Source organism: Mixophyes fleayi, chromosome 2, assembly GCF_038048845.1.
Source record: "Mixophyes fleayi isolate aMixFle1 chromosome 2, aMixFle1.hap1, whole genome shotgun sequence".
Lineage (NCBI taxonomy): Eukaryota > Metazoa > Chordata > Amphibia > Anura > Limnodynastidae > Mixophyes > Mixophyes fleayi.
In genome coordinates this window covers 34,998,595-35,022,506 of record NC_134403.1, presented here as the reverse complement: position 1 = coordinate 35,022,506, position 23,912 = coordinate 34,998,595, and the positions used below count along the sequence as shown (strand labels likewise).

At 41.9% G+C, this 23,912-nt stretch overlaps 1 protein-coding gene across 3 annotated transcripts in view; it reads right to left on the bottom strand.

Moving 5' to 3' along the window:
* CFAP300 (cilia and flagella associated protein 300) overlaps nucleotides 1–23,912 on the bottom strand; it is a 62,005-nt gene that overhangs the window by 6,025 nt on the left and 32,068 nt on the right. For all 3 annotated transcript variants that reach the window (XM_075198783.1, XM_075198784.1, XM_075198782.1), the window contains exon 5: nucleotides 22,086–22,258. In XM_075198783.1, the coding sequence (XP_075054884.1) occupies nucleotides 22,086–22,258 (173 nt within the window). The remainder of the gene's footprint in view (nucleotides 1–22,085; nucleotides 22,259–23,912) is intronic.

Below are 23,912 nucleotides of genomic sequence, written 5' to 3'. Positions count from 1 at the left end.
TGATGCCCCAGGGCAGAAAGTCTGGTGTTTAAAAACAGATGCGAGTTGCTGACTTGGCTAATTATCTGTGCTCGTTGGGCAAGGGGGTTGCAGATTTACAGACATTGATAATGTTAGGTCTGTGAGAACCATGCTAAGCCAGGAAGGTATTCACATGTACCCAGCTAGTACAAAACCAGAATTTCCGCACACAAACAGCAGATAGAGAATACAAAAGTTAAGTTACAAATTAATAAGCAAAACAATACTAATAGAAAAACAAGGGTGTGTTTAGTTTAAAAGGGTGTTCAATATAATATTCCTCTAACGCTGTCCATGTTGCAGGGTTGTGAGATCTGCCATGAGACCTTTTGCAATTTACAGGCGTGTCTTTCAAATGCATAGTACACCAGAAGTGGAGATTCCAGTTTAGACAAATGTCTAATAACTTATGAATGCCTACTCTGTAATAAACGTAAACTTTTAGCACAGGATGTTAATGTTAAAGAAAAGGGGGTGCTTTGAGAATTCACGTGTTTTAGTGCTATGGAACCTAGTACTTACACACGGTCTATACAAACCAGGCAATGTAAGCGCAGAGTCCCGATACCTTCTATCTCCTTGCAGCGATCATGGAATATGTCAGTGCTAGTGTTTCTGAAACTCCCAGCTTACACTGACTTCTCTATGCTGACCATTACAGAGCATAAGCACTGGGGTCCATGTCCGGTTCAACAAGAGGGTAGGTAGCCAGGGCAAAAGCCCCAGGGCCTGGGCCTTCAGGGGCCTTGGTACTCTCATGTCGCCTTCAATTACCAGTAATGCAGGACCTGTAGGCACATGACCCTGCTATGGTGGAATGCTACAGGAAGTATTCCAAGGGCCTGTGCAGTGGGTCCCAGAGTCTGCCCATCGTTAGACTCAGTACTGCAGAGACAGGCAAGGGGACAGTACCCATTATCTCCTACAATCAACAGTGAAGGGTCTCCCATATTTCACTCTGTCTACCCTACTTTATATGCTGCTGTGGTGAAGTGATAGATGATTAAGGAGAGGGGGGCCTGAAAAGTCTATCCCAGGGGCCCGTAATCGCTCTCCATGGCCCTGTCACTATATGACATTAATATATATTATATATATATATATATACACACACACAAGTTAACCCGTGCATGATACTCATGCATTCTAGTCAAATCAAGCTACTTAAGGTGTTAAAAAGGTTCTTGTCATCTTCATCGCTACACACACACGCCGCTAGGCTTTTATATATTAGATAATGCTAAGACTTTAGTAGGTCAGTGTAGTATATAACTCCGCCCAGCAGGTGGCGCTGCAGCTTGAGCACTCTGTCACCCGGTAGTTTTTTCCACACACACACACACACACACTAACACAGCATGTGTGTTCATGAGGTAAAATTACCTCACGAAAATTAGTTTGAGCCCTCAACTCGTAAATTTAGCCTTTACTACCTCTCCCACGGGGGGAAAGGGGGATGACGGAAGTTAACTGACTTCACTATTATAATTTTTTGGTCAAATAATGTTAGTATACCAAATTTCAGGTCAATTGGATGAGCCCTTTCTGAGAAAATAGTTTTTTCCACACACACACACACACACACACACACACACTAACACACGCCGCTAGGCTTTTATATATTAGATAGAGATATATATGAGACACAAAAATTCTTTAAGCTATAAAGCGCTTATTAAAAATCAAGTACAAATGACAAACAAAAGTATAAAAGAGAATACTTAAATTTAGGCAGCTCCCCAGTCATTCAACACCTGTCTGCAAGTGTCATACCTAGTGAATGAGATACAAAAAGACAGGGGGCGCCAAACATAGTGTATTAAAAGTGATAACAAATGTGAAACACTCTCCACAGATAAGTATTTCCCGTAACGAATAGTCAATATATCTAGGCCAGGATTAGCAATCACTCTGATGGTACCAGAAGGAATAGGAACTTCTCAGCGAGCCTTTTGTTCAAATAGCACATCCGATCATGATCCTGATGACTGGCAAGGATATGATTTAAAAGCTGCTTCCTCTCAGCAAACAGACAGGGTGGGTCTGACCCGGGCCCCCAGGTACGTATGTGTTGCTCATGAGGGGGGGGGGGGGCGCTCATGGGGAGGGGGGGCCGGGTGGCCCGTACTGGGCCCGATTTTTTCTGAAGGCGGCCCTGCTCTTACCTCTCCGTCTGTATTACCCAGTACTGTTTTATTACTGTGTCTGTTCCCAATTTTTCACCTCTCCGCACATCTAGATGCACTTCTAATCTAGCGAGTAGGTTATCACTAGGGCAGACTATCTGTATACAGTGGTGCCAAACCGAGGTATCGACAATGAGGTCCTCAGTGTCAGCACAGACCTGTGTCATGCAACGTTACCCACATGTCTATCATTATAATGAGCTTATTTGCATATAGTCCACAGGACTTAACGTAAAGATCCCCTTCACTATGTTACTTTGCATGAGTGAGGTGATGAGACTGGTAAGATATTGGTAATAGGTAGATTTGTTTATGTAGAGAAACTACAATGTCTCTATGATGTCTGTTTAACGTGGTGACCGCTGGGGGACACAGACAGTTGAGCGCTATTCAGCACTAAAATTATAGAAGTGATGAAAAACTCTGCCTGATATGGAGCGCACTGTGGCAGCCAGAGGTGGTGCTCACTAAGCTCCCTTACTTCCTGCTGCTGCAAATAATGAGTCCACAGCTCCAGTACAGCGTGACGTATGCAGGTGGTCAGGAAAGGATTCTCTGATTCCTAACCTTGTGTGGGAATAACGAACACTCCCAGTTATCCTGTATGTTGAAGCATGCGGGTGTAATATCTAACCTGCCGTAGCATGCTGGTGAAGGTGCCCATTATGAATGCAGCCAGGTGGGGGTGGGTGGGAATAGCTGGTCCCCTCTTTGATGTTTGGCTGCAATGTCCTAGAGATGTACGTCATTGCTGGGCATCACAGTTTAGTTAACATGAGCAGCAATTAAATCTTACGGGCCTGAATCAGAGTGGAATACAAGTAGAGATGGGCGGGTCCGGTTCTCCGAGAACCGAACCCACCCGAACTTTGGGTATCCGAGTACCGAGCTGAGCAGCTCGGTACTCTCCCGCCAATTCCGAATCCAAATCGAGGCCGAACGTCATTGTGACGTCGTCGGATCTCGGGACTCGGTTCTCGCGATACTTCAACTTTATAAATACACGCCTCCACAGCAATCCATCGCCATTTGACAGAGGGAGAGAGCAGGGTGTAGTCATAGGCTAATTAGAGCAGGGACAGAGAAAGAATACAATATTGTTCTTGCAATTGCTCTAACCAAAATCGCTAGTGCAGAGAGGAGGATAGAGGTTTATTATTTTTTCTTCATATTTGGCACTCCCCAGCGCTTTTGGGTTGTCCCCCATAATTGTGCATTAATATTTCTGGCTGTCAAAAGTCATATCTGTCAGCAGTATCTACTCAATAAATGTTAGCACTCCTCAGTGTTTTTGGGGTGTCCTCTCTAATTGTGCATTAATATTTCTGGCTGTCAAAAGTCATATCTGTCAGCAGTATCTACTCAATAAATGTTAGCACTCCTCAGTGTTTTTGGGGTGTCCTCTCTAATTGTGCATTAATATTTCTGGCTGTCAAAAGTCATATCTGTCAGCAGTATCTACTCAATAAATTTTAGCACTCCTCTGTGTTTTTGGGGTGTCCTCCCTAATTGTGCATTAATATTTCTGGCTGTCAAAAGTCATATCTGTCAGCAGTATCTACTCAATAAATGTTAGCACTCCTCAGTGTTTTTGGGGTGTCCTCTCTAATTGTGCATTAATATTTCTGGCTGTCAAAAGTCATATCTGTCAGCAGTATCTACTCAATAAATGTTAGCACTCCTCAGTGTTTTTGGGGTGTCCTCTCTAATTGTGCATTAATATTTCTGGCTGTCAAAAGTCATATCTGTCAGCAGTATCTACTCAATAATTTTTAGCACTCCTCAGTGTTTTTGGGGTGTCCTCCCTAATTGTGCATTAATATTTCTGGCTGTCAAAAGTCATATCTGTCAGCAGTATCTACTAAATAATTTTTAGCACTCCCCAGTGGTTTGCGCTCAGAATGGATTCAAAGCAGTCCACAGTATATAACGGCTGAATTTATTAGTATTTTATACAAGTGGAGGGGGGCCTAGAGAGACAGAAACCAAACTGGCTTTCTCCATGTCAATTAATATTGTACAGTCTATAATGGCTGAATTTTTTGCTTTTTTAAAAAAGTGGAGGGGGGCCTATAGAGACAGAAAGCAAACTGCCTTTTTCCATTTCTTTACATATTTAACTATAAGTGTAGGGTGTAATATACATCCAAAGACGATGGCTGCATTGCCAATATGCATAGATGGAGGGGAAGACAATCTGTTTTGTGTGTAGAATAAATGAAGGCCTACCAACGAAGAATTAAACAGTTTTTTTGGATGATTTATTACCTCAACAATTAGATTACTTATCTCTAAAACAGTTGGAGCACTAAATTGGGTTATTTTAGGCACAAAAACATGTATTTTCCAACAAAATAGCAAAACAAAACCAAACAAAACCAAAACCAAAACCAAAACACGCAATGGCGGTTTTGCAAAACCAAAACCAAAACCAAAACACGACGGTAATCCAGATGCAAAACCGAATCCAAAACCAAAACACGGGGGTCAGTGACCATCTCTAAATACAAGCATAACATGCAATCGAAAAATTTGCAACCAAGTGTACGTATGTATGCAGTATTCAGGGTCGGACTTGGCCACCGGGGGGCCCTTCATGCCCCAGTCCGACACTGGTCGTATTCAAAGTTGATGGTGTGAATGAGTAGCTTGACAAAAGCCTTGTCTGCAACCACGGCCCAGTCCGAATCTGTAGGCAATTGCTCAAACATGCCCTTACTGTACATTGCCCAAGTTAGAACACCCCTTCTCTCCCTTGTCACGCCTCTTCAGGCGTAAGGAGTCATAAATGGCAAAAACTCCCAGGTCTAAATAGGTGTAGTTGCGTATGTTCACTTCCTGAGCATGCACGGTGCAAACATCACAAATAAACGCTATGCAAACAAGCGTACGTCTCCCTCTTGAAGAGGCCCTATAAGGTCACTACTGGACTGTCATGTGTTTTATCTGGAGGTTTTATTCTGTGACACGTTGTCAGCATCAAAGTGCTATTAGTTGCCAGGGTCATTTTGCATTTCACATTTTAGTAAAAGGTTATTCTGAGATTTACACCAGTAATATTGCTACAAAAGCCACTAAATTTACAGGGAATACGATTGGAACACATGAAATTCAATGCTGACCTTCAGTCTGTTCTCACATTTTTACCATGAAACTATAAAAATAAGAAAAACAGTGAGCAGCAAGTGGGCGAATGGTCGCAGAGCAGTGCTTTCATTCCTGCCCCGTGTTCAGTACGACCCTAACAAGCTGTTGTTCCAAGAGCCTCTGAGTAAATCATCCTGACAGCACGGTTGGGTTCATGTCAGTACCACTCTGGAGATGAAGGTACCCATATGAATATAATGAGCTGCACATGTGGAATTCTAATAGTGGAGACAGCGGAGGCCATTCAACAATCTCTACTTGTACACCAGTAATGAGAAAGGTCCAATAACAATCCTTAGAAAAACATTTCCCTTCAAATACTTCTCTGCCACTCCAACAGAAAACAAAAAAAAAATGCTTTTATGGGTAGAAAAGGTTATGTGAAACTGCTGTGAAACAGAGGAGATTATGGAGGGACAAATGAGACGTGTTAGCTTTTACTGTTAGAAATTTTAGATTTCAAAGACGATTGATGAAACGGACAAATAAAGATATCCTGAAGTGAAGGAGAAGAACGTTAGCTTAATGATTTCAATGGGCAATTAAGGGGAAAGCAGAATTAGAGACTGGATGCAAAAGTGACTTTTGAAGGAAACAAAGGGAGATTTGTCGGAGAAGGACTTGAAGGGAAGCTGCTCACGGAAAGTGCAACCTACAGAATGTGGTTTTGAAATGAAAGGTTTGGGGAGAATACGGCACTATTGGTTTTCAGGTGGCCAGAGAACACGAACAACAGTTAAGAAGTATACAAATAAATAAAAAAAATAAAATACTGTCATCAACAGAAATTGAGCATAAACATTAAGGCCCTGAGTCATTATGGAGAGCAAAGCATAGAAAAGGAGTAACTTTGGGCAAAACCATGTTGCATTGTGCATTGGAGGGGGGAGGTAAATTTCAAATGTGGGGACAGATTTATAGTTGGGGCAGGGCATGTCCTAGATCAACGTTAAATTTCAGTGTAAAAATAAAGCTAGCAAGTACTTGTATGTTAGATGAAAAAACAGCCAGTATTTAACTTATCTGCAAAATAATAAATTCATTTGCACCCCTTGCATTGTAACATGGTTTGTCCCAGAGAACATTTACTCTTTTTTTTTGCCTTACTTTCCTTAATGACTCAGGCCCTAAAAGTATATCTCCTACACAGTGGAAGACATTTACAACGCACAAGACAACCGAGGAGTAGCAAAGGATCAGCTTTGGTCCCACAGTGCACCTCAAGTTGCACCTAGATTTCTGGTAAAGTGCAAAGGTTTACAGGGTAAGATCACAGCTTTGTGAAGAATCAAAAGTTTGGACAGGCCGAGGGATGTTAGGCGGATTAAAGTCAAGTAGAGTAGGTGCATTAGTGCGTCTATACTGTATTTAGATACAGTGCACGTTAATGTGCCTACCTTCTACGTGATGTTTAAGTTTAATCCAGTGGCTCACTGGAGTCTCCAAACCACTGGATTGTAGAGAGTGGACTCTCGATTACAGCTGGTTAAGAAAACAGTATACGTAGACATTAAGGGGCACTTATAAGCTTGAAAACTTCAGCGCAAATACTCTTTTGAGACATCACACACCTTTCGCTACTGCGTCATAGTTCCACAATACTAGCAAAGTGAACCCTTTCCTCTCCACAGGTACAGGAAACTACATGTACCAGAAGGCACTGGCTTTCTGTTAGTTCCACCAGCTTAAGAATGCTGGTACTAGTTGTATTAGCACCAATATACCCATGCAGTCCATGGCTGCCATGGCTTGCTGAGACTTGTAATTCCACAATAATAATCTTTTTTACACTTACAAGTATTATCCTGGTACTGCCACCAAAAAGTGCCAGGAAGAGCCCCAGTGGAATTCAGCACAGGAATGCTTTGCCGGTGTGGAAGGTGGTGTTGGTTGTGGGGTGCGTGTTTTTGTGGGAATGATTTTGCTAGAGATTTCAGTTTCCTGGTGACTGGGCAGGTCTCATGGCATCCCACATTGTGTTTCCCTGTTATAGCGTGACCATCCCAGCATGGCATATCCTAGTGCTAGTTTCTGCTTCTAGCTGGGGGTCTCTTTGCAGTAGCAGTAACCATCGCAAGTTACTTATTTTAGTTTTGGATGGTGGACACGCGATAAATGCTATAAAGCTACCACAATTTTAGACTCTCCTGGTTTAAAACACAATGAAATAAAAATTACAGACAACAAAACTTCATAACAAGCGAGCTACTAGCAAGAAACTGCTTCTCGTTTACATAATGGATTAATTTATTTGATCAATCACCCCAACTGGTTATTCAAATAGTAATACATTTCCATGTTATTTAGTGAAGTATTCAAACATTTTTTATATCCAGTTAAACAATCTGACCGCACTTACAGTGAAATGCGACTATTATTATTATTGTCATGTATTTGTACAGCACTGGATGTCCCCTTTTCACCTGCACAGTCCTCGCTAAAGGTTAGTTAGAAAAACGTTATAGGCCTTGAATATATTTATACACACTGATCAAGTAACTAATCGGAGCACCAGCTTATACTATATGACACTCACAGCGAAGGGCTCTCACAATCCAGTAATATAAGGAACTAGGCTTACACACTTATTTTAATTAAATGTGGAAAACCCCTTCAGGACCATAGTTGAAGCTGACAAGTAGTGGGAGTGTCAGAACAAGAATGTGACAGAAGTCTATAGTCTATTGTTCTTGCCTATAAGCTGAAGCCAAAGTACTATCATTCAATGAGAGACTGACAATCCATGATTGATGACTTTTGATGGTAAATAAAGTTCCATTTAATTTACCTTTTACCATTGGCGTCTTATAAGATGGTCTTAAACCCAACCCATAGACCACTCAAAGGTTAAACATAGGCCTGTGTTCAGGTACATTAGTTTCACTCAATAAGCTGTGACATATAGACAAATGTTAACATTTAGATGTTTGTGGGCGCCCAAAAATTTAATTCCTGGCTATGCAGTTATTTCTCTTCTTCTTTATACTCCCACAGCTGAGAACAGGATATCCCGTTTTCTGGTCTCACTGTTATATAGCCATTGAGATGACAAAACCAGAAGAAATAGTGCCACCATGGCACCAATACCATTACCACTGAAACCTGTGATTTCACATACTTTGTATCACTGTATGATCCTGTTATACCATAGACAATGCATGACGTGATTATATTTCAAGTTATACTGGCACAGACTACTTCTCTATTTATCAAGTAATCGGATGTAATTTACGAAAGACAAAATACTTGAGGCGCAATGCAAAATTAAATTTGGCCCTGGTGCGCATCTCGATTTCCACTAAAGCACAGAGGTCATGGAGTAGGACAGCAATGTTGGTGGTGAAGCAGAAGTGTGCACAGGCAGAGAGGAGGAGTTGGAGGGAGTGCTGACTATGTACAGGACAGGTGTACCAATGCATCTAGATTTCTGTGTTGCTTGATGTGTGGATGGCATTTTGACTCTGCAAAAGGTCATGAAGATTGCACGGATTCGGATCTGATGGGCAAATTTCCAGGGGTATTCCCATGTTTTGCAGAAAGACGCACATCCTTTGTCTCCATGCAGAAGGACTTCATTTGTACGGCGCCACTGATATGTCAGAGATTGGGTCTCTTCATGCATTGTAAAACACAGCAGCAATTAGATGCCGATATATATCCAGGGCTAGTTACAGCGCTATTCCCGACAGAAGCGTCATAGAGCTTTGCAGTAATACTGTTTGCTCCAAGCAGACCAATTAAATCAGAGCTGTGAGGACTTATAAAGGGTATAGTTCCACCCCATTTTGCTGAGAAGGGAGAGGTATTAGAACTTAACCCCTTCCTCACATGTGGCAGATCTGCACTTGGGCACATGCCTCCCTCGTTAAGAGGTTGGTTTCACTAATCAAGACAGAAGCCAGGTACTCCAGCCCTGTTGCATTAAGATGAATGCACCTCTTTCTTTATGGGAGAGAGCCATCTTATAGAATATGTGTTGACTAGAGGTTTTAAGACACCATTTCTAACATACTGTGTTTGCGTGGGTTTCCTCTGGGTGCTCCGGTTTCCTCCCACACTCTAAAAACATACTGGTAGGTTAATTGGCTGCTATCAAAATTGACCCTAGTCTCTCTCTGTCTGTGTGTGTGTGTGTGTGTTAGGGTATTTAGACTGTAAGCTCCAATAGGGCAGGGACTGATGTGAGTGAGTTCTCTGTACAGCGCTGCGGAATTAGTGGCGCTATATAAATAAATAGATGATGATGATGATGATGAAAGGAGAGTGCAATTTTCAAAACTGTTCCATAGAATATTCGCCTCATTCCGTGTTAGGATATAAATAACTGATGATGATGATACTGTATACCTTAGATCAAGTTCGTCTTGACAAGCCATCGCCGCTTTAAATTTCTCCTGCAAAGTCGTTGCTTTCCGGCAACTTTCAGAAATAAACGTTTCATATATTTACCCCCAGGTGTGCCAGGGGTGTGTATGTATGTATGTATATATATATATATATATATATATATATATATATATATATATATATATATATATATATATATAATGTTTAGCGAGGCTGCTGCGGAGCTCAACGTGCCAGACAAATGTGGTCCATGTAGCACGCATTCCAGGGGTTGCCGACCCCTGCACTAGATATTAAATTTTCCTAGGGCACATTTTTTTCAAACTGACTGTATAGTTGGTTGCACAAAGGGATGTACAGACTCATACTTTAAGTAACTGTATCATGTATGTACACCACTGCATAATTCCGGTGCAGGCAGAGAACCTCATCCATGAGACGCTGGAAGAAAGCAGGATCACCTTGGAGTTAGGACAGCATTATTTTCAACTGGAACAACCCTGGATATTTGTGCTTTGTCTCCTCGGCCATCTCGGTCTGCAAATATCTTTTTGTAAGATCCAGACAGACTCAAGAAAGTCAAGGAGCTGACCCACATGAGGCATAGGACAGGCATAAAGCTTAGAGAAGCTATTTATATTACGGGAAACCATGCAGAAATTAGTGGTTCCATCGGCTATCGGGACAAGGACAATGGGACTACACCACTCAATAACCCCCAACTCTTGGAGGTACAACAATGTTTTGCTTTACCAGGTTGGTTCTTCCTGAAATGTCAGAATACATCCAGAAACTCCGAAATATATGTAAAGACTCCTTTTGGTCCTGGGAGAGGGATTGTTATAAGGGGAATGGGATTCTGGGACTTAGCCTCCCATCACTTGACGGCCTAAATCAACATCACCCACAACTGGCTGTACAAATAGAGCCTCTTGCTCTTTCCATGCCTTTAAGAGGTTAACCTGATGTGAGGCTAAGTGGTGCGGTTGTTGGACTTTGCAACTAATTCACAGCAACTCTGGCGATCCATCTCCCTATTTGGGGAAATTGGAACGGTGTTGCCTGGTGACTAGGAACTAGGCTTCCATCCCAGGTATAAACTGTGTCCGTGAGCCGATAGGACTCTATGTCTTTGTGACTCTGCATATCTGCCAAAAGTATAAAGGCATTGCGCTGGCCCTACCCAGTGACTGTGTCCTTAGTTCTGTGCGGATATTAGCATCTATTTGTTGAACTGTATATCCACATAATCTCTACTGCAGGCTGCAAAATACAGCCGCATTTTGGTTGCAACAGTCTGTCTAGATGATTTATAACAGCCCACTAGGACGCACAGTCCTGACACCTGGTATGTTTGCTTCAGATTTTTAGTTGCAGGCTGAGCAATCTTGTAGTTTACTTCATATACTCTGCATAAGACATTGATGATGTCCTGCCACTTGATCAATAATTTGCTCCTGTATTAATACCTTGAGCAAATACACAGGACAAGGCAATACAAATACAAATATACAATCATTCTTGGCTTGCTGTAAACTTCTAAAATTCTCTTGAGCCAACTGATCAATTAAACCAAAATTAAATTAAAGTAGTTAAGCATATTGAATATGTACATTGCTTTCAGTTTTACAATTACAGTTTTTCAAATGCTTTAGCCAGAGCATGTTGCTCACATTGTACTGCTTTGACGTTGTGGAATGGCGCAATGGGAAGAGTCAAAACATCTTCACTGATTTCAGACAGTGTAGCATTAGTATCAGTACAGCTTTAACAGTCATGGCCAAAAGTTTTGAGAATGACACAAATATTATTTTTCACAAAGTCTGCTGCCTCAGTTTTTAGGATGGCAATTTGCATATACTCCAGAATGTCATGAAGACTGATCAGATGAACTGCAATTAATTTCAAAGTCCCTCTTTGCCATGAGAATGAACTTTATCCCAAAAACGACATTTCCACTGCATTTCAGCCCTGCCACAAAAGGACCAGCTGACATCAGGTCAGTGTTCTCTCGTTAACACAGGTGAGAGTGTTGACTAGGACAACGCTGATTGAGTTAGAATAACAGACGGGAAGCTTTAAAAGGAGGGTGGTGCTTGAAATCATTGTTCTTCCTCTGTTAACCAGGGTTATCTGCAAGGAAACACGTGCAGTCATCATTGCTTTGCACAAAAAAGGCTCACAGGCAAAGGTAGTGCTGCTAGTAAGAATGCACCTAAATCAACCATTTATCGGATCATCAAGAACTTCAAGGAGAGAGGTTCAATAGTTGTGAAGAAGGCTTCAGGGCACCCAAGAACTTCCAGCAAGCGCCAGGACTGTCTCCTAAAGTTGAATCAGCTGCGGGATTGGGGCACCACCAGTGTAAAGCTTGCTCAGGAATGGCAGCAGGCAGGTGTGAGTGCATCTGCTCACACAGTGAGGCGAAGACTTTTGGAGGATGGCCTGGTTTCAAGAAGGTCAGCAAAGAAGCCATTTCACTCCAGGAAAAACATCAGGGTGAGACTGATATTCTGCAAAAGGTACAGGGAATGGACTACTGAGGACTGGGGTAAAGTCACTTTCTCTGATGAATCCCCTTTTAGATTGTTTGGGGTATCTGGAAAAACACTTGTCCGGAGAAGGAAAGGTGAGCGCTACCATCAGTCCTGTGTCATACAACAGTAATGCTTCCTGAGACCATTCATGTGTGGAGTTGCTTCTCAGCCAAGGAAGTGAGATCACTCAAAATTTTGCCTAAGAACACAGCCATGAATAAAGAATGTTACCAAAACATCCTCCAAGAGCAACTTCTCCCAACCATCCAAGAACAGTTTGGTGACGAACAATGCCTGTTCCAGCATGATGGAGCACCTTGCCATAAGGCAAAAGTGATATCTAAGTGCCTGGGGGATCATAACATCGAAATTTTGGGGCTATGGCCAGAAAACTCCCCAGACCTTAATCCCATTGAGAACTTGTGGTCAATCCTCAAGAGGCGGGTAATAATACTGTGACCGGATGAGCTTACTACGCCAACTGGTTTGTAGTGGAAAAGGAGGAATGCAGGGATTTCCTTCCTGCACAGTTTATCTTGGTTTCCTTCTCACTGTCAGTAACAGACCATTACTGAACACTCCTAGTGGTGTCACCTTGCAACCAGACACTCGTTGACAGCAAATGCCAACTGCGCACTAGTTGTAGGAGAATTCGGCTGTCACCACTGGACTCCATTGCAGCGTCCACAACCGCGTACTTCTTGGGAAGCTGGTATAGCTGCTGTAATGCCTCTTTGCTGTGGGCTGGCTGGTACCTCCTGACTGCTTACTATGGATCAGGGCTGCTGGCTAGCAGGTAGTGCGGTGACACAGAAACGCTGGGTTCAACACAGGAGAGCCAGAACGGATTAGAGTGTAAGCAGTAATGGGTTGTTGCTCCAGAGTCCTGGCAAGGACTTTTACACACCAGTTTGTGGTACTTTTGATCATCCAGAAGTCAGATGGAAAATAATACTTTACGTGGTCAAACAATGCTCCTCTTATACACACATTAGCAAGGGGTAACACCATTCCCTCATCCTAGATGTCTCTGCAAAGACTGAGATATTACATCAGATATTTTAGTATTAGGATGCAATATTTTTCCCAAACTTGGATTTAAATGCAAAGCAAAGTTAACAAAAATCGACACCAATCTGATATATCCTAAAACTTACTGGTTGCATTATTCAGACAGGTTCTAAGATACAGGATAAAAACTACACATGAAAGGAAGGTAACAACCTCCTGTGGTGCATTTAGGCTAAAGCAAGTGTTTGTCACTTCACATGAAAAGGTCTAATTAGCCTTAATGAGGATTTCCTCTCGAAGCTACACAACAGATTTCCTAAAACAAGTGCCTTGCATAATACATTAGAAATCAATACATTTCATATACCGAAATACACACAATATAAAAAAAACAGTACATTTGCAATTATATAAATTGGTGCACTGCGCTAATAATTTAAATATATTTATATAATAAGCTATTTATAAGTGATCCAGCCACAAATACCCTCTCCCATTATAATCAATCATGAAATCCAGTCCTTTTAATCCATTTTCCTCAGGTTACAAGTTTTGGAGACTTTCATTTGAGACAAGCAGATGTCAGGGTAGAAATGTAAGGCTCCCCTTGGAAACTCCAGATTCTCAGATATCCAATGTAGTCTTTGAGCATATAAAAAAAAAATCCAGCTAGTTTATCCCTATTAACTTTGGGACTGGCAGGTATGTGCATACCTCTACCTTTAAAACATGGGTTTTACCCCAAAGGGCAACTTGTGCAGTAGGGTAGGATCAAACATCCGCATGTATGCGGACAATATGTAACAAACTCTCTGTGGACACTTTTTATCATTGCAGTAACCCCTGTAATATCATGGTGTTTCCAGCCCCAGGTTCCACATCCCCTCTGACTCCTTTGGTCTGAACCTACATCAGTACCTGAAGTAACTGGGGGCCTTACTCGACAGGAGGTCTGTTGAAAAGTATCTTACGAGTGCTCTCTTAATCCACAGCCTGGACAGCTAACAGATTGGATATCTCAGGGAAGTGGAGAAAAGATTATTCACAGAAACTCAGCATCCTCCACCTGATTGGGATAAGCCACTTGAGCATCACCAACAAACATGGGAGCCAGACGGACCACCCAAGATTACTCATACAATGACTGACCTGTAGTAATCTTTCGAAGATCATAATAAATTATAATTCTTTTTAGGAATCAGAGCACCTGGGAAAGCAGGATCTGTTATGGCGTTGTTAAATCTCATCCTGATACACAGTCTGTGTCTGCTGATCCATATGCTCCATCTGGGACAATTGAAATTCTTTAAGCTGTTGCATTACAGTCTCCATATTAGTATTCTTGCCACCAGGACTAGACTCAATCCCACTTCTAACACCAACTTGTAGCAGGCACTACTGTTAAAAGTGTAGAAACACACACACGGCAGCTGCAGGTTCACAGCAAACAGGTGCAAAAAAGGTACATCAGCAAGTACCTTATATGGTAACAAGTGCCTGTCAGGCCTAGTGCTTCTCACTGTGCCTGAATATCTAGAGCAGTGTTTCTCAAGTCGTCCTCAGGACCCGCTAGCAGTACATGATTTCCATATCTCCTTAGCTGGAGCACAGGTGTATTTATTACTGACTGACACAGTGTAGCAGGTGGTATAATTATTTCACTGGTCACCTGGCAATCCTGCACTGTTAGTGGGTCCTGAGGACTGAGCTTTGCACAGTAATAGTAGACCAATCCACTTTGCGCTGCCAAGTCTTATAAAGGCTTTAGGTATGTGAGAAACAGAAGGAGCTATCAAACTTCATGAAAACTGTACCCCTTCCTCACATCTGGCAGATCTCTACCCTGCCACACAAGCTTTACACATTTTGGGGCATACAGAGCACACAAAATAATAACTTGTTTGGTGTACCATTTTACCAAAGCGTGAAGACCAGGTATTCCCCTTTACTCTGCAATCAGTAAAGGCTATTGCTTCAAACTATCATATATTTAATTTCACACATACACATAAATATATCATATGTATATATCTATAACATACTTATCTCAATACTATAACATTTGGAGCATGCTCACTCACTAACGAACCTCAAGACAATCATGGAAGATTTGGGAAATTGAGTGTAGAAAGGCAATTATCTCCTGAGCTACTCTCTTGTTTTATGATTGAGGGTCGGGGGCTTCAGTCAGTGGAGGAACAAGGCCTTTCCAGACAACATAGCGCAATTTTGGAGAGGGCCTGGCAATGAGGCTCCTCCCTCCCAAGCCCCCATTCTGCTCTCAGAGGAACAGAGGGGGATCCTCTTCTGACCACGTGCACGTACGCTGCAGGGTGCATGAGCAGACGAATTTGATCACAACAATCCTATATGCTGAAATGGCTGTTTTGTACCATGGGGCTTTTGTATCAAGAGCCGCTTACCAGTGTTTGTAGCACCAAACACACCCGACAACCCTTATAACTTCCATAACATAAACATTAACTGACAGTCTACACAGCTCTTATTCCTCTGTGATATCTTACAACATATATCATTGTAAAATCTCTAACCAAGACCTATGGTAAGGAGTGGGGCGTGTGTACTGAGCAATAACAAAGTGAATACAAAGTAAATCGCAGGTGCATCTGTCCTAGATTTTATTGCTATGTGAGCCAAATCAGTGCCGTTCTCACACCCAATAATACCACATGTACAATCCATTCTGTGAGAAGGAAAACAAACAGCAGAGTAAGTTTACTGTGCTGTAAAGTGCAAATAAAATAATGAGCCAAACACAAAAGGCCCAATAAAATAGTTGAAGGATTGATTTTTGAGTTTATAAATTCTGCATTTTGCCAGCCAGTTATGTTACTGTAGACTTAATTGGTCACAAATTGCTTAGCAGGGTTTCCCAAACCCAGTCCTCAGTGCTCCCCAACAGTGCAGGTTTTCTGGATCACATGTGACATAATTAGGACCACCTGTGGATCTGTGACAATGTGTCAGTCAGTTATGAATACATCTGTGCTCCAGCAAGGAGATATGGAAAACCTGCACTGTTGGGGAGCCCTGAGGACTGGGTTTGGGAAACCCTGGTTAGTGTATGGGCCCAAGTGTATTGTTGATCCTGATCAACATCAACATCTGAACAGGATCTTCAGATGTTGACTGGGATGACTGGTAAATCCGATCATATGATGACGGCATCCGACCATGCTCTGGCAATTGTGTCAGAGTACGTTATATAGGCCTACATTTAGGGCCTGATTCAACAAGGCATGCATTCTGAGAGCAACCGACGTTCAGTATTATACGCATGTACTTAGGCTTTGTGTACTCCCAAATTCATCAAGGTACAGATCTCAAGATCAGTGTTCTTTTGAAATTGGGAGCAGGTCTGCTGTGCTCTACTACACTAAGACACTGCAGGATACGTCCAACACCTGTGTGGATCATAAACTCTAAAAAAAACGCACAGGAAAAAAAAAAATTATTGAATGTCATCTGTTAATAATATGGGCATTGAAGATAAAACATTTAAAAAAGAAAAAAGTTTTTCCATTAAATACATATATTAGAATGTTGTTAATGTCTCCTGAGCATAAAATAATTTTTTACAATTGCTCGTGATTTTAAACACGTTATAGCATGCATAGGTGTCCATTAGCTGGAGAAAGAGATACAGCATAAGTAACTTTCGGACGATCAGAGCTGGATTCGGACGTGGCTGCGTGCGCTTGAGTCTGGCACGCCCCTACTGTAAATTCACTAATGCAAAACGCCCCTTCCCCGGCCAGTTCACGCCACCAAACCGTAGGCTGTAGTAAGTGTCCTTTGCGTACGAAGAGGCAGCAGACAGGGCTGCGTTTACTTGTTTATTTCAGTATTAATAAAGATTGCATTTAAAAAAACCAAAAAAAAAACTTTAACAAGCCAGGTAAACCAACAGGGCTATCTTCTTCCTCACTAAACACATCACACAGTTCTGCTAAGGGTATTTATTATAAAGACTTTATAGGACTCAAAAACAAATAATCTCATAGGGCCCAGTGACCGATCCAACCCAGAATAATAATAATTATTGAAAAAGAATATTAGAAAATAGGAAGCGAGTTATCAGACTCAATGAAGAAGCCATAACAGTTAATTCATACTTGCCAACTTTTCCCACTCTCCTTCAGAGGGGCGGTCACCATAGCCCCGCCCCATGATGCAATTTGTTTCATTGTGTGACAAGGCGGGGCTTAATTAAGCATCCCGACACTAACCTCGCCTCCACATGGAAATCCAGGAGAGTAGGCAACTATCATAAAGTGAGCGAAGATAAATAAGTAAAGATTTTAATTGCTGATACAAGAGATATTTGTATCCATAATCTGTAGTAAACTATAAGGAAACTTTTACCGAACATATCCCTTCCTACCATCCTCCCTGAATTACCAAACTCCATTTATTACGGTCTCATTCTGGTTGTGAAATCTATTGATTATTCAAATACGTATATTTCTCAGATCATTCCCTTTATTTGCACACAAGGGGCCTGAGTCATTAAGGAAAGTAAGGCAAAAAAAGGAGTAATTGTTCTATGGCACAAACCATGTTACAATGCAAGGGGTGCAAATTAATTAATTATTTTGCATATAAGATAAATACTGGCTGATTTTTTTCATGTAGCACACAAATCCTTGATGGTTTTATTTTTATACTGAGATTTAAAGTTGATCCAGGACATACCCTACCCCAACTATAAATATGTCCCCACATTTTAAATTTACCTCCCCTCCAATGCAACATGGTTTTGCCAAGGTGCAAAGTTACTCATTTTTTTGCTTTACTGTCATTAATGAATCAGGTCCAAGGTGTTTAGATCAAACCTGGTTGTCAAAAAGATATGTCCAGTCTCTCATTTCCCACAGTCAAGTCTGAAGAGAGGAAGAAATACTTTTCAAAAGACTCGGAGAGCAAAACAAAATAAAATTGTACACTGCATGTACCCCCAAAAATCTAAATCTACTTAAATGCATGCCTTCAGTGACCAGGATGCTTGCTATTACCATTGTCCCATTCATAGTAAATAGCCCTGGACAGGGGCGCCATCAGGGGGGTAAGGCTTGCACTGCTGTGAGGGGCCCGGACAGACTAGGGGGCCCGGACAGAATTCTCTGTCTGTCCGGGCTCCGTGGACTGTCCGGGCCTCTCAGTCTGACTGACCGCGCTGCCCCTTCTTCTCCATGATGCTGCAGCTGCACCTCCCAGGCTCTGATAGGCTGGGAGCGTGGCGCGGTGATGTCATCACTGCGCACCGCGCTGTAGCATCACGGAGGAGAAGGTAAGTTAATTAGGTATTCATTTTATAGGAGAGGGGCCATTAACTGTGCCTGGGGGGAAGAGGGGGACATTAACTGTGCCTGGGGGGGCAGAGGCAGGGCCGTCTTTCCCATTGGGCACAATGGGCGGGGGCCCGGCAGCCCAGGGGGGCCCGTCGGAGGAAGCAAAAAAAAAAAAAAAAAAAAACCTGAAAAAAAAAGAAGAAAATACTTACCGTGCTGTCAGCTGGCGATCCGGCTCCCTCCCTGGTCTCCTCCTCCGTCGCGCTCGCAGTGCATGTCGGGCATGACATAATCATGCCCGCCCGACATCCATTGCGGAGCGCGACGGAGGAGGAGACCAGGGAGGGAGCCGGATCGCCAGCCGACAGCACGGTATTTTCTTCTTTTTTTTCAGGTTTTTTTTTTTTTTGCTTCCTCCGACGGGCCCCCCTGGGCTGCAGGGCCCATATATATATATATATATATATATATATAATAATTTTTATTTTTTTTTGTATATATAGGGGCCCCGATGCACTTCTGTGCCCGGGGGCCCAAGATGTTCTTAAGAGGGCCCTGGGCAGAGGGGGGCATTAACTGTGCCTGGGGAGAGGGGGACAATAACTGTGCCTGGGGAGAGGGAGGGGGACATTAAATGTGGAGGGGGGGACATTCACTGTGAATGTGGGGGAGAGGGGAACATTTACTTTGGGGGGAGAGGAACATTTACTGTGATGAGGGATAGGGGGCGCATGTAAGGCGAAGAGGGAGGGGGGCATATGTATGGGGAGGGAGGCCCTGGCAGATTAATTAGTACTGGGCCCCACAGTTTCTGATGGCAGCCTTGGCCCTGGACTATGAACGTGGTACGGTGGTCTGATTAAGAAGCAGTGCAGTCAGATTCCAGCGTCTGAACCATTTCACGAGGCTTATGGGGCACAGATGCTACACAAGTCTGGGAAAATTTCTAGCTGAATGGGTTCTATTATGTGTACGTCTGTGTGTGAATGTGTACAAGGCAAGTTTGATATAATAAAGCGCATAGAAGACTTGCACTGCTTGTTTCCTTTTCCTCTTTTAATAACGTTGAGAGAGAGAACGATAAAAGTGAACAGAAGCCACCTTGATTTTTTTACTCCTATTTTCCAGCATAAAGTAACTTATAGGTTTTTGTGTTTGAAATGAATGGTTCACTTAGAGGTCATGTTTGCTATATTAGCTTCCACAAGGAGCTTTGTTCTAGCGAGCAATAGATTTGTTTTCTTAACTTAATAATTCCCAACGTTAACCTGCTTTCAATCACACCGGGTAAAAACTATATTACAAAAATAAACGCAATTTATAGCTAAAAAATCCACAGGAATGGCACAACAGCCTTGTTCAGGATGTACAGAACATTCTGGGAGAGATCCTGTACACACAATTATAACGTTTCATTGTCACATGACTTACATAAAGACCCCTTTATATTTATTTTGCTCAGTAAGATCTTTAATTAGCCAAATTGTCCTCATTAAAAACCCCGTCCTCCCACTTCTTCCCATCTGTTTCCCGTTTCCCACTATATGGCTTTATTAAAGGGCAATTGTGAAATAGTTTTATTAAATTGCATTTTATGTATAAACAATGAAATTATATTATGCATTAAATACAAAACCAAAAAAAACACTTTTTAGTTTTACAAAACATTTTTATTATTTATAAATGTCCAGTATATGCTGTAATAACGCACGACCTTTGAAGCATACCTATGAAAGTGCAGAATTACAGGCTGCAAAATAGACTTAAAGATTGTAGTTCTCAATATTCCCTTTTTAGATTAAAGTCATCTTAGTCCTGTACTGTGATTTTCTGTGTTGTTTTCCCTGCTGCTGAACTAGTTTTTATTGAAGCTTTTGACGTGTCTGGGTGATGAGACGCTCAGGGGTATATTTACTAAACTGTGGGTTTGAAAAAGTGGATATGTTGCCTATAGCAACCAATCAGATTCTAGGGCCTGATTCATTAAGGATCTTAACTTGAGAAACTTCTTATTTCAGTCTCCTGGACAAAACCAAGTTACAATGCAAGGGGTGCAAATTAGTATTCTGTTTTGCACATAAGTTAAATACTGACTGTTTTTTCATGTAAAAGCATACTTGCATCCGTATGTAAAGTCGGACACATCTGGCAACGCGACGAAGTAAAAAAAAAAAGAAGGAGTATTACTTATGCCAGACATACAAAAGTGTATATGTACGCCTGGCTGAGCATAGGATAGGCAAGCGTTGGGCATATGTGTTAGTGCTCTATGCAGAAGTGGTATAACAACCTAATAATGATATAATAATACATGTTGCTGTGTAGAAATAGAGAAAAGCGGTTGGATACAGGAGAGAGTATTATCTTCTTAATATAAGCTTTATAAAATAGTTTATACTATTATTAACTAAAGAACATTTCCAGAATTCGCACATATCTCACGCAAGACACTGCAAAAACCTTAATTCATGCACTTATCATCTCCCGCATTGACTATTGCAATTCCCTCCTTACTGGTCTTCCCCAAACCAGACTCCAACCCCTACAATCTATTTCGCATGCTGCGGCAAAATTGATTTTCCTTGCAAATCGTTATTCCTCTGCTGAATCACTCTGTATATCTCTACACTGGTTGCCTGTTTTCCACAGAATCCAATATAAAATACTTTTACTAACCTACCAGGCCATCAACAAAGCTGCACCAACATACATCTCCTCTCTTGTCACAAAATATCTCCCAACTCGGCAGCTCCGTTCTGCACAAGATCTGCGTCTCTCATCCACCCTCATTACATCCACCCATTCCCGGTTATAGGACTTTTTTCGGGCTGCAACCATTCTATGGAATTCTCTCCCTCGCACAATAAGACTCTCCTCTGGTCTGCAAACTTTCAAGCGTTCTCTGAAAACCCACCTCTTCAGACAAGCTTATAATATTCCTCAAGCACACTCTTAACCTCACTACATTACCCTATTACCATCCCTTACACAATTTCACACTAGACAACTACCCCCTGACCAACATTGTTGTGTGACAGGATCATTTAGCTTATGAGTCACTTTTACCTTTGCAGTCTGGCTGGGCCGAAATGCAAAATGTAGACTTAACCTCGTGTGTCAAACTCCCATTGTCCCATAGATTGTAAGCTTGCAAGCAGGGCCTTCTCACCTCTTTGTCTGTTTTACCCAGTTTGCTTATTAGTTTATTATGTTTGTCCCCAATTGTAAAGCGCTACGGAATATGTTGTCGCTATATAAATAAATGATAATGATGATGAATCTCCTAAAGTGAGCTCAGGGAGGACAGAAACCTCCCATGGACCAGAAGGACAAAAGCTTGGCTCGAGGGATGACTTACAATATAGAACAGTATACTAATCTATATATCCCTTTTGAATAAGCCATCCCTAATTATCTGCATAGGCCATACATGGATTCTGTCCCCTACAATGTACTGTTGGCTCCTAGAATTGGGATATATTGTTCATGGTCTGTATTAAAGTATGTAGATGTCACGGTCTTACCTCAGCAGTTCCTTATAGACTGATTTTGTCGTTTCCAGATATGGATCGATGGTATCTTCAAATTGGCAGACTGCTCCCCCAAGGCACAGGTGTTTAAAGAGAAGGAAAAGAAACTCTTCTCTATCTGATGGGCTGAAAATGTCAAACTTTTCAGATTCTTCCATAAGAAGGACCTTAAATAAACATACAAACAAAGAGTAATGATAGAACAAGCGATAAGCCTCAAAGAGAAGATCTAAATTAAATTAAACAGAAGAGAACATCCTTCTCTCTTGTTGTGAATAGTGTATTGTGTCACCATGTGTCTACAGAGGGGATGGCTGGGTGTTCCGAAGGTGCCCGGCAGCAGCCAATGGAATGCCAGACTTCATCGTCACTTGAGATATGACATCAGCAGGGTTGCTTGAGAACCCCCAAAATCAAACTTTACTATTAATAAGAGAAAGCACACAACAGTGATCACCACCAGAGGCCATCACAGCCGTCACCTGAGGAAAGCAGCGGAGTCTCTTGATTGAAAATGTCCCTTTTTAGAGCTGGCACTTTTGGTCAAATTTGTGAAGGCCTCTATCAATGATATGAAAGCCACGGTCTACTTCAACCACTACATGTACACTGATCATCTTGTTTCTGGATATGGATCAGTCATCTCTACATAAAGAAAGTGGAGCCCACCATTAACCAGTTCTCTGAATTAGGTGATGACAACTATCACATGTGTCCAATTAGTTTTATAAGACCATCACTCATTGGCTGAACATGTTATTAATGAGTTGTGATTCCTGGATGAGAAAAGATGGGTCAGAAGGGTCAGTTTAAATCTGTGAAACTCAAAACTGTATAAAAAAGTGCCAGAAACTCCTGTGTTGAAATGTAATACAGACTTTGTCCAGGTAGCATAGAGTGAGGTTTAGCGTGCAGATTCTACCTTCATTAGAGTAAATGCAAAGAACATGAATTTATGGACCAAGGAGAGAACAACCAATACTTGTCACCCACCATTATTGCAGGTAATATCTGAAAGCTTCAGTAATTCAGCAGCAGACCTCTGCAAGCTAAAGGGGGATGCCTGGCGTTCAATAGATAGAGGTGTTTTAGGGGAGAAGCATGTGACTTTCAACACGTAAATTCTGCAAAGGGACTTAACAGAGGTCAGATCTTGCTGCAGGGAAAGGACGTCAGAATGTCAGTCATATTTAAAAAAAGGTAACAGAGTAAGATACTGTATACAGAAACCTAAACTGCAGGATGCTGAATTCTTATGCAAGAGGTTACATAGCTCGGATGGACAGGCGTTTACCCAAGGATGGTAGAACGAGGATATATGTGGGACTCATTCACAAAGCCACATCTGATAGGGGTGGCTTTTTTCCTTCTTGGTGTGTTTCCAAGTAAAGAGTCCAACAGGTTCATGTGTATTTACCATATATCCTCTATTTGGGACAGCCCCATGAAAGATGTCACTAATAGAGTTATGCTTATTACAATATCGGTGATAACCGATAACGTTCAGAAAAGCAGGTTCAGGATGATGCTAGCAATGATGCCCATAGCGTCAGCATCCAAGCTAATGTCCCTTCACACTCCAAGCCAGTATCCAACAGGCTTAGAATAACAGAGTATCCTTTGTGGACAGATGCCTGCAAATAGCTTTCACTTTCTCCTGTGACCATTTTGAGAAATCTGTTTATCCATTGGGTACAACAGTGTAATACCCCGTGCTGTGGCCTCACCGGGGTGTATAGTTTTATGCACAATTATGAATTTAAGTATAGTGTTGAGTCATCCTTATATATGTTGGAGATCAAAGGATATTTAACATCTCCA